Source organism: Pempheris klunzingeri, chromosome 3, assembly GCF_042242105.1.
Source record: "Pempheris klunzingeri isolate RE-2024b chromosome 3, fPemKlu1.hap1, whole genome shotgun sequence".
Taxonomy (NCBI): domain Eukaryota; kingdom Metazoa; phylum Chordata; class Actinopteri; order Acropomatiformes; family Pempheridae; genus Pempheris; species Pempheris klunzingeri.
The window spans coordinates 4,226,237-4,238,407 of NC_092014.1; the positions used below are offsets into that span (position 1 = coordinate 4,226,237).

The 12,171-nt window shown below is 41.9% G+C and overlaps 1 protein-coding gene across 1 annotated transcript in view; it reads right to left on the reverse strand.

Annotated features, from left to right (window-relative positions):
• The window catches only part of LOC139222893 (voltage-dependent T-type calcium channel subunit alpha-1I-like), a 140,155-nt gene that overhangs the window by 5,497 nt on the left and 122,487 nt on the right, over positions 1-12,171 (reverse strand). The window contains exons 32-34 of the mRNA XM_070854797.1: positions 11,066-11,515; positions 4,886-5,026; positions 1,091-1,225 (exon numbers count right to left, since the gene is read on the reverse strand). Of these exons, the coding sequence (XP_070710898.1) occupies positions 1,091-1,225; positions 4,886-5,026; positions 11,066-11,515 (726 nt within the window). The remainder of the gene's footprint in view (positions 1-1,090; positions 1,226-4,885; positions 5,027-11,065; positions 11,516-12,171) is intronic.

Consider the following 12,171-nt stretch of genomic DNA (forward strand, 5'->3'; position numbering starts at 1 on the left):
TGTCCCATCCTTTATCCATCTATACAAGTCTGATTAAAACTGGATGTGGTAAAAAGAGAGTAACGGTGGGCTTCAAAGCTTCAAATTGCTTGGCTGCTGTTGTTGGTTGTAAACTGGATCAAATGAACTGGCCTTCAATAACGCAGTGATGAAACAGGCCAGGTGGAACCGCTGTGAGCCGAGAGCGAAGTGTTCATGGGAAGATGGAGATATGAGCGACGTGTTCGCTCTCTCTCTCTCTCACACACACACACACACACACACACACACAGCAAGCCCATATCAAGAGCACGGAGGGAGGCAGGTGTTTTAATGAGGCAGTAACACATGTAAATAGTAATTAATGATGATTAGTTAGATGGAAGGGGTGTGACAACATGAGCTGTGACTCCCTAAAGACGTGTAGCTGAGTGTGTGGGCGTATGTGTGTGAGGTTATTACACATTTATTTTTCTTTACACAATAATCTTGCAAAAGTGTGTGGGCACCTGAACACTACACCCACATGTGATTCATCTCATTTGAACACTAATATGTTGGCTTCCACTCCTCTGGTTTCAGGACGTTTTGGAACCTGGCAGCTGGGCCTCTGATTTGGGGGTGATAAGGCGTGTCTCACAGCCGACGTTCTGGTTGATCCCGAGGGTGGTGGATGGGGTCACGCTCTTCTAACACAAAACTGGGAAAACCATTTCCTTTTGGACCTGACTTCGTGCAGGGGGGTGCTGTCATGCTGAAACAGGAAACCTCTGTCCCTAAACTACTGCCACAAATCTGGTGGCATAAAAATATTTCAGATATCATTGTTTGGTGTTAAGATTTGTCAGTGGAACTAAGGTGTCCAGTGCACACCGTGAAATACAGACTAAAAGTATGCCAACATATGTAGACAGTGTACTTTTAGCCGTATGGGCAGATATATGCCCATATGGCTTCTCTCAAAGCCTGAACTATGTGCATATGTGTGCGGTGTGCTGTTGTTCATGTGAGCACATGCTGCCACGTGGAGTGTGTGTGTGTGTGTAAGAGTGAGATCTGTGTTTTCAGTGTGAAATGACAGCGACAGGTATGTTTATGTGTGCGTGAGTACCTGGCCGTCTGTTACCAGCAGCTGGTAGCTGCTGTGTTCGTCCAGGCTGAGGTCATCAGGCAGCGCCAGAGACGATGACTTGTCCGACAGCTGCTCTGACAACAGAGAGGCCTGCTCCACCTCCGCCAACTGGATCTGTCAGACAAAACCACAGCACAGTCACGTTGTGTCAGAAGTATAATTTGTCAACAGGTGGTGAATCAGAATAAGGGCAGAAGTGGTGTTTGAGATGTCCAAACAAAAAGGAGTTGCACTATATCTAATATAAGAGCAACTGGAGAAAAAAGTTAATTTACTGAAATCCTAGAAAAGGGAAAATGCAATACACACCAAAATATGTCTCAAGAAGAAAGGCACCACCAGTTTGTGTCATTTTATTTTCTTTCTTATGGTTTGTGTAAACTTTAACCCCTTGTTGCCTGTTGTCGTGAATTTGCCTCAAACCTCTTCCGGTCTTGATGCAGCTGAGGTGGCCTCTGTATCCCACTAATGCTGGTTGATGCATAATTATATATACATAGATGCACACATACATAAATAAATATATATATATTCTATGCGGATATACATACATATTTTATTATACTATTATTATATTGTACTATTCTATGCTATGCTATATTCAAATTAACAATCTCCACTTAATTTAGCATCTGCTTGAATGCAAAAACACAAATAAATAATTTTTTTATATAATTGTAAATAAATTCAGGCAGTAAGGGGTTAAAGTGTCACTTTAAACGTTTTCCTTGGAATATACAGTACATTTATGCCAAGTTGCATGATCAATGTCGGTGTTCTATAAGTCTAAATCGTGTCTTAATCAACCAACACTGATTACAGACTGTATGAAAAAAAAAAAAAAGAAAAGAAATTAAAAGCATAGATAAAAAACAATGGGTACAATAGATAGATATTGGTTTGAAGATTCTAAAAGTGCCAACATTTTCACCTCACTGTGGGGAAAGAAGATCGAATAAATGTGAGGTAGAGGTTTAATATTGAGGGTTGAGGGAAAAGGAACAAAGCAGAAAATAGAAGAAAGGAGAGAATGTGAGAGGAGAATAAAAATGAATATATTGTATAAGAAATTAAATCCACGTGGTATTATAGCACATTTGCATTCACCCCAACCTCCATGCATGTCAGTACCTTGTTATTTTCATAGAGAGAGCAGTAAATATCACACTATAGAGGTCCGGGGTGAAGTAGTCGTTATATGTACATAGATGATGGCTTAATGCCAGAAGCAAAAGAGCTAGCTTCAGGTCACACGTGCTGCTGTGACTCATACAAACACACACACGGCTACACAGCAACAGATTGAAACATGCAATCGGTAAAACCTATCAGGTTGAAATCATGGAATCACCTCTGCTCTGAGCTGAAATTGGTTTTAGTTCTCTTGTGCGACTGATGTTTTCACGTGTCTGTGTGCGTAATGAGCGAAAGCACAGGGTAAGCAAGCACGCTGAGAGTGGAAATCATGTGGTGGTGAACGTATGATTGAACCTTTGAGAGGCTCCTTGCATGATTGTGTGAAGCAGAGGAACTGAATATTTTTAGCGGCTACAGAAATTAATATGGAGCACACTTTGACAGCTAAGCTCTCCAGGATTGAATATAGCTATTACTGTCGTCAGAGCAAATAAAATCTTGGTATTAACTGTTTCTGATTGGATTTCAAATACAAATGCAATTGTGCACAACAGGTTGATCAGATTATGAAAATATTTGAAGTGCATAAATCAAGAGGCCTCACTTTTTTGTGATAAAAATGAGATTCTGTCAGCTTGTGTTCAGCATCGTCTGCTCTACGCTGTCATGATTGAAACACTTGTGGATGAAGGCAGCACACATATTGCACACGTAACGCCTTTGAACATGAGGACACTGGGCACAGAAATGTAATATTTTTTCCAATTTACTCAAAAAGCACGTGAATATCACAGCTATGAAAATGCTATTACAATACTGCAGAGCGTCTTGATTGCAATGCAATGCAACTCCAATCTGCATATCTATTACAAGGGTATCAAAGTGATCTCCTCTCACCTTGCTGGGATTTTTCTGGGAAAGATGCTTTTCAGAGCAGGGTTTACTCTCAATCCTGGGGATTGTGGATTGCGCAAGAAATATTTCATTTTGAAATCATGACCCCTTATGGTATGATGACTTCCTTTAATAATTCATTTGGATTTTAATTTCATTATGGACTTGAAATTAACACAGCAGTGTCAAATTGCCCAGAAAACTAATTTAAACACAGAAGGTTGTTCTTTTTATGCTAAATAAATGAATATAGAAAAACACAGACACATCCGGGGGCACTGTTGCTATGTGGTTTGGAGAGAGCTCCACACAGTCATGAGATTTAATCGTGTGAGACTTTTCCTTCCATCTTCTTACTCTCACACACACAGCATGGCGAATGGGATACTCTATAGCCACATGAAGCTTAGTGGACGTCCAATCAGGAAGACTTTGTTCATGCCCTGTCCCTCCCTCCCTCTCTCTCCCTCTCCCTCTCCCTCCCTCTGGCTCTGCTTCCAATTCAATCAGCTGACTGAGCTTCACTGTTTCAATTAAGCCAATAAGAATTTCACAACCTCTGTGAGCCAATTCAATTAAGTCTCTCCTGTTTGAGATACACTTTGAGATAGACACGTTTCTTTCTCTCTCTCTCTCTCTCACACACACACACACAATTTGTTTATTTCTGCAAACACGGTTTGTGTGAAGAATCTAACTGCTCCGATCCTGCATGGGACAAAATGGTAAATTATTTTGGTGCATTTGAGAACCTTTTGTCATTCAATTTTACCTGTACATCAAAAGTAAATTATATACCCAAATACACTTAAATCTAACAACGTAAATGTATTTTTTATTGGCAATATCAATATCAATCCTTTTTCTCCCACTTTGGAATGACCACTCTCCGCTTCACTGTTGCTCTTATTGCCACTAATGTCTACTCTTGTCCTGAGGACGGTGTCGACAGATCAATCAGGACTCCCTCCTGCTGCATGAAGGATGTCATCCCTCACCGGTTTCCCTCCGGCAAAGGCTTTTATGTGACCAAAAACTATAAGTTCGATAGGGCACACGGCCAAGCAGAAAAACTGTAGCCAGGCATTGCAACCAGGTGTCTGTGCTGGTGGGCAAGTGTTTCTGTCCCTGCACCACCCAGACGCCTCAATTAGTCAAGTACCTTGAGGAGGAAGCTTATCTGGACCTTGTATGATGCGTTTCTTTTACAGTACACCTATGAAATATGTACTTCTCAGGACAAAAACATACTTGTACCTTCATTTCTGAATATGCGTGGAATGTGACAGATAATCTGAATGTGACAACACTGCAGATTTGGGCTTGAATCTCTGCTGTGCCTTTATAATAATAATAATAATGCATTTTATTTAGGGCGCCTTTCAAGACTCTCAAGGTCTTTGTCTGTCTATGTGCACATTAGCAGACACAGAAATGATTACACTTGTTCCAGATGATGCAGGTGATTGACAGCTTGCAGCTGCCTCAGGTTAATCCCACCCACTGTTATTTGAGTACCGTGAACTACAAAGTGAAAAACATGCAGATGAAAGGAGAGAAAAGGAAAGAGCACAGGAGAGATGTAAATGTAGAGAGTTAAAAATAAAAGCACAGCACTACTTGGGTGTAACTGATGTAAAAATAAAGCTGCCGTTCCTGGTGCATTGGTGAATCTTGTTTAAAAAAGAGGAAACAACGTGAATGAGTGTGTGTGTGTGTGTGTGTGTGTGAGACCCCACTTACCTCTTGTGGGTGGCCTTTACAGTTCTTGCAGACAGGAGGAGAGCAGTAGTGGTGGAAAACTGAACCGGAGAGGTTGTCAATCATGTCTCCTTCCAACGAGTCCTTAATCAGCAGAGACACACTGTCCAGCCACTGGCTCTCCTACAACACACACACACACACAGTATGTATCGCTATCTTTGTGGGGACTTCCCATTGACACAATGTATACTGTAACTAAGAAACACTGACCTATCCCAGACCCTGACCCTTACCTTAACCTTAACCATCACCAAACAAATATATTTACACTTTTAGTTTTGTCAGTAACAACAACATAGTTCAGAAAAACGTTGTTCTCCCAGTGGGGTCCATCCAAATGGCCCGATAAACAGTACACAGTGTCTTTCATGAGAACCCTGGAGAAGACACTGCACATTTGTAGTGGACAGCCATGCTGTGCTATGGATGCGTATCATAATTCCAAAGTAAATCCAAGTGAAAGCAGTGAAGTGAAGAATTGCTCACAACCACACGTTTGCAAGAAAGCAGTAGTTTATAGCAAACATCTTTTCCATGTTTCTCATCTGTCTGTCCCTTCATCTTAACTTCCTTACGTCTTTTGGACAACATCTGTAATACAGACGACATCTTGTGGTTGACCATCTCTTGGAGTAGTCAATTCTGCCAGCTTCAAGCCGAGCCAGACTGGGCAGATGGATGTCAGTGTTATAAGATTAATTGCATGATCCCTTAAAAAAAAAAAAAGAAAAAAAAAAAAGGCTTAGACATCCCACTGGGAGGTACTGGGGAACCTGTGGTAATTGGAAGATTCCAGTGTTAGGATTTTACTGTTAGCGGGGTACACTGAGGAAATCAGATGAGACATCAAATGAGGGAAAGTTCTTAAGGGTTGAATTTGAACTATAAACGAAAAGCAGTTTAGCTGTTTAAAGAATGTTGCTCTATCTCCCAACAATCATTTTCTTCAGCAAAAGAAATTCACATTACCAGTACAGATGCTTTTTATATTTGTGTATGAAAACGTCCACTTAGAAATGAATCCGTTGGGCAGCCAGTGTAGAGATGAATGAGTGAGTGACTGATTTCACCTGCTCTGCCGCCCTTGTTACTGCTAACTTCTACTCTTGTCCTGAGGACGGTGTAGACAGATCAATAAGGACTCCCTCTTGCTGCATAAAGGATGTCACCCCTCAATGGTTTCTCACCAGCAAAGGCTTTTATGTGACCAAAAACTAGGAGTTTAATGGTGCACACAGCCGAGCAGTAAAACTGCAGCCAGGCGTACCAGGCATGGTTCAGTAATACACTAGCAGGACGTAGCAGCCGAAAACCTTTGACAGACAAAATTCAACCAACACATTTCATTTAAACCACTTTATTTTGAGAGGAAATGCATAGTAAATGTCTGCTGTCACCCCTGAACCCGGACCAGAATGGATGGTTTTAAAAGGATCAGTGTAATCATGTCACAGTTTGCCCTCATTTTCTTTTCTAAATAAGTCAAAGACAAACCTGAGGGTTTGTTTAACACCTGATCGAAGGTCTGACTACTCACATTTCTTTGCCAGTTAGATTTCTTTTCAGTGATTTTGCCTCGGTTAAAGATCCCAGCAGTTAAGTCAGATAGTACAATACATCATCCACCAAAATTACTCAAATAATGTAACAAACTGGAATCATCCTTGCAGGCTATTACGTTGCAGAAGGTCATCTTTTTGCATTTAAATCAACGTTATTTGTGAGAAATTGGACATTAAGTTGGCCCTGATTCATGTTTGCATTATTTACCATCTCAACTGAGAAGAAATGAGTAGCAGGTAAAGGTCGAGCACAAAACATAATTTAAACAGGCATATTTTAGCTCCTTTGTATCTAATCGGCTGTTGAAGTTCACTTTGTGCCCAAGAAGCCACATGAAGGTGGGGGCCCACAAAATAGGTGAAGGACTCTTACAGCTTGGTGAGGTGACGGTTATCAGGGCCCCTGCACACCCACCAGTAACACAAGTACCCACACACTGAGATGACTCACAATGAGCTTATCTAATTGTGAATTAACACTTAAATATACCATCTTCTCTTTCGCTCATTTTTTGGTTGTTGATATTTCTATTGGTCAGTTTGGATTTCAGATTAGCAGGTCAACTATTCTCTTGCTCTCTGTTCACCTCTATAAGTTGTTTCATTCTGTGTCAGCTCACCTTTTCATGCTGCCATGTCTAAACTTTAAACTGTGAGCTCCCTCCAGCTGCTGCTGCTCCTCCCTGGTCTTCCTCTCCATATGAGAGCTAATGCTGAAGGGTGTGAGGTGAAGAGGGCAACCACAGTGGAAAGCCAGACCTTGGCAGCACCCACTGATGTACTACACACACGCACACACATGCACATTGTTTTCGAGTGTCGGGGGATGCACAGTGAGGGGTGAGGCAGCCTGATTGATTGGCTAAGCTGGGGGCCTTGGTTGTGGTAAAAGGAGCCCGTGACCCTGTTTGATTTACTGCACTGCCATCTGGTTTCTCCCATCCAGAAATGCTCTCATCCACACTTCACCCCTACACTATGGATTTATTTATTTGTATGCCTTTTTCTTTCCTAAAATCAGTATATGATGATTTTACTTGTAAGTCTATTTGTAGTTTTTCTGTGAGAGGTCCAGTCCATTCCACCAAAATATGACGTGTTTGGAGGATCTAATCATCCAGATCATGGTCTAAAGAGTAGATTTCATTTATAACTAGAACACAGACAGCGCATTCTTCCTCCAAGGCCGCATATACCTTTAAATCTCTAATCTATTTCTGTATCCAGATCCAAAACCCCAAAACTGATCACTTGCTTTTCAATTTCATTGAAATTGAATTTCATTGAAGCAAACAAAGCAAAAACAAACAGGGCCCCCAAACCCAATAACCTCTATGGTAGAGGCACAGATGGAGGTTTATTAATGCTATATAAACAGAATAACAGTGAGAAGAGCACTGAGAGCCTAAGTGCCGCCGCAATGAGAAGAGTGCATCAAGTATGTTGCAGTCAGTGTGTTGTTTGATTGTAGCAGCTAACTTGAATTGTGTCCCTGAACTAGCTTGCAGGCTTTGCTTCAGGCCAAGCTCTGTAGTGGTGTGTGTGTGTGTGTGTGTGTGTGTGTGTGTGTGTGTGTGTGTGTGTGTGTTCCTGCCTGCTTTGCACTACATAAACCCACAGTTCCAGTGTGTCCTGGATGGATCACTGGAATCTGACACTTGTTTAAAAATCTGCACCCATCAAACAAAAGCTCCTTTGCACCTATCAAACAGTCTAAATTTAAACATGACCAGGCAGTTATTATTTACAACTCTATAAAAAGGTGTCTCTAACTTTCACTCTCTGAAGCCCCGTAAGCTTAATACTAACTATTTACAACCACTGAATGCCCACTTAAAGACATTTGATTGCCTTTTTCCACTCATTCTCTCATAAATCACCATAATCATCTACTGCTGGAGTCATTAGCAGGTTAAGTGTTTCCAAGCGCTTAGCTCACTGGAGAGCAATCTGAATAACAGCGGTCCGGTAATATTGGTCTAATTCCAGATGATGCACCTTCTTTTACATAAGCTTTTTTACTAAAATGTGGATGGACGTTTTCTATTGTGCAAAAGTGACTCTGGGACTCTTATCTTCGTCATTAGCATACAGCAGACAAAAGACACATTCTGACACTGTCTAATTCCTTTTATGGGCTCTGCACTTCCTCATAAGCTGTGCACTTTCCAAAACGCTTACCAATCGCTGAAGACTCTATCAAAGAGAGTATCAACATGGTAATACGAGGAAGTACTTTAATGCAAAGTTTTACATTTGGTCTTCGTTGTATTAGTGGGTGTATTTTTCTTTTGTATATCTATTTTCACTCAGTGATCCTTTCCTTGTGATTCTGCTTTCGCTGGTCAAACTTTCAATATAAATGCACATAAAAAAACTGGCCAAGCATCACACTTCTATCCCGACAAAGCCATTTGCTGGCAAATCAGAAGAGAGATTTAAAATACAGTGCATATAGGAAGACACATGAAAAGAGTTCCTCCTCTTCCTCATTCCTCTTGTTACTCCTCTTCTGGTTAAAAATACCAGTAGGCTGACAGACAATGAGCTATAAGCACAATGAGACTGTGGCGGAGCCTGCCACCCACTCACAATCTCACTGTGTCTTCCAACCCTTCCACAGTCAGCCTCTCTCTCTCTGTTCTCTCCTCCCTCTTCTCTCACCCATTGATTCAGTGTCATTCTCTAAGATGGATGACAGTATTAATTTCCTTTGGTCTGAAACAAAGTACAAAAGCTTGCTTAAGTTCATTAGGTTCACACTGTGGAGGTACAAACAAACCAGGGCTTCGTGGTTATCAGAAATCCAAAAGAAATCAGACTGGAGTCCAGATAAATTTAGCTAAAAAGGGTGAACACATGCTGTATTACGATTGTACGGCCGATTATAGTTATGACAAGTGATGTGACAAAGTTTGTCTGAGTCTATTTCAGGCTGGGCCAGATGGTGTTGTTGGTACGGAGATAAAATCGCAGTGTGTTGCAGTAATTAGTTTTCAGTCACTTGGAAGCTGTGGAACAAGCTGTAAACACAATACTGACATATTATTACATTATTAAGTCTTTATAGCAAATATGTTAGCAAACTGTTGCCTGTGTGTCTGGCCACCTGAAGAATATTCAAACACTCTCTGTCCTTTCAGCTCTGTTTCGATCCCCTCTAACCCTGAGGAACATATAAAATTGTTGCTTGCTGCAACTGGAAGAGCTGTTTGATGAGAACAGAGTTGTGGTCAAGAAAATCAGAAGACTGATCTAAAATAGACTGAAAAGGTCCGTAGTGTTCAGGGGACCTTTTGGTATCCAGTTCCCCAATTTTAGTGCAGAGCCACTCAGCCAGCTAAGCGTGACTCTGCTACAGTACCATCAGTGCATTTTCAAAGGTTTGTTCTGCCCACAACTTATTCAGTTTCACCGCTTTCATGAACTTGTTTTCTGCTTCAGTACCAGCTGCTTTTTGACAAAAAAAAAAAAAAACTCTGACTCTAGTCAACGACTAGCTGGTGAACTTTGTGAAGCATTTAGCAGCTGAAGAGATAAATATTTCCCCCTGGAGCTGGTCGAGACCAAAGAAACAAGAGCAGAGTGAGAATTGGACTCCACATGGATGCTTCTGCTGCTCCATGTCTGTTGAGTGCATAAACAGGTGAGTGTTTGCTAAGGTGATAATGTGTCAGTGATCTGTTTACAGCTTGTTTCTGCTGCCCTCCAAAAATTAACCCAGGCTTAAGCTCACCTCATTCTTATAAAGTTAATTCCTGTTCACGTTACATGTCTTGTTTCTGATGTCTATAAATCTACAGCCTCTATTTTCTGCATCTTTCCTCATTTTTTTTCACCCTAATTGAGACTATGTCACCCTTTGCTCTGGTGTAGAGACATGTCAGATGTGTGTTTCTATATCAAAGGTCTATTCCCAGCTTTAAAATGAGTCCAGGCAGCCTCTTTGTTGTTTATGACTTTCCAGGCATGAGGCACAGCTGGCAATCAGATGCCAACACCGAGCTCCGTCTACTTCCACTAATCAGTGTTTGTGTTTACAGGGTCATTTCTAATGAGCCACCTTGCAGTTTACTTGGCACTGCTGTCACCTGCCCAAACACATTAAAGTTAAGGAGTAAACACTCTGTAGAGTCGCTCGCCGCAAACACACCTTTAGTCACCATCCACGATCCTTCAGTCAGTAAGTTGCATGTAAGCAGTCACTCAAACGCAGTTAGTCACTCGTTCATTTTGTCACTTGCTCATTTCCTTGCTGCAGCAGTCACTTAGTCACTTGCTCTCCTCTCACTTTCACTCTCTCTAAATATGCTGCTCCCAAATGTCATTTACATTTGCTCTACTTTTCCACTCTCCATTTTCTCTCCTTTGTTTCTGCCTCTGTTTATTTACTTGTTTCTTTGTCTCTGCCTCAGCAAGCACACTTCTAAAAATACCCATACCCATCTTCAGGTGCTATAATTTATGTGAGTTTGATTATAAAGGTAGCTCGTACTGACTTGTTGTTGGAGATGCAGCAATTGGCCCCCGCTCATGGTAATTTTAGAATGGTGGAGCAGCAGTATTTATTGTCCTGAATGTCTAACAGACCTCTTACCTGAGCAGGAGAGAAGAGTCGACATTGATGGTGAGCGTGTCCCTCATCAGCTGCACCCCCGACTCCTCCATCGCGTAGAGGTGCCATTACTCCACCACTGGGTGTCCCAACTGTCCCTGCTGTAAGTGCACCAGCCGCTCCTCCGCCCACACCGGTCCCGCTCGCAGCGCCGCCCGTGGCCCCGGCGATGGCGCCGATGCCCCCCATCATGCAGCAGAGGCCTCCCTGAGCCAGCTCCAGCTCGATCTCTGCGTCCATCTCGGCGTCCTCCTGCGCCTCCTTGTTGGAATCGTCCAGATGCTTCATGAGCACGGCCACCACCACGTTTATGAGAACAAACTGAGCCGTGAGCACAAAGGACACGAAATACATGGGGGAGATGAACTGCAGTCCTGCGTGACAGCTGTAGTCGGTGCTCAGATGGTCCGGTGGACACTCCCTCAGTGTGTCCTGGTGGGTGGTGGGGTCAGATCGAAGAAGAGGGGTTGGTGGACAAATTAGAGAAAAGAATAAGGTTTTAGTGAAAAGAACATCAGCAGGAGTCTCATGCAGAACTACTCACCATCGCTTGTATTCTTTAACCTGTGTTTTCCTACTGTGATGAGTCAAAATGTTACAATCACATAAAAGAGGCTAAAGTAAAGTACATCCTCAGATTCATTTCACATTCAACTCTGTCCAGAAACGAATCTATTCATTAATTGTTTCAGAACAAATAAAAGAGCCTGATGAGTAATGTCTTTATGTTCAACAAAAGAGACGCCTTCAGAGTGCCACTGAAACAATTTGTAACATCTTTGAAGAGCACATTGTCAAACTTTTACTATCCGGCTTGTTGAAAACTCACGTTTTTTTCTTCCTTTCATCAACAGTCAGTCACTCTCTCTGAGAGCCTAATCAGCACTGATTAACTTTCTCTCGGATATAGGCTTTGATAACATTTTAAGAGCTCAAGGTACTTGGGAGTGATTAGAGAGCGGGGCTTGATTGAGGTGATGGATGAGAGAATGAAGAGGAGAATCTAATACTTCAATCTTTATTCATCATTGGAAGGTGCAGAGTGCAGTTTTGCTCTTTGAACACCCTCTTTGCTGCAGGACATCCTG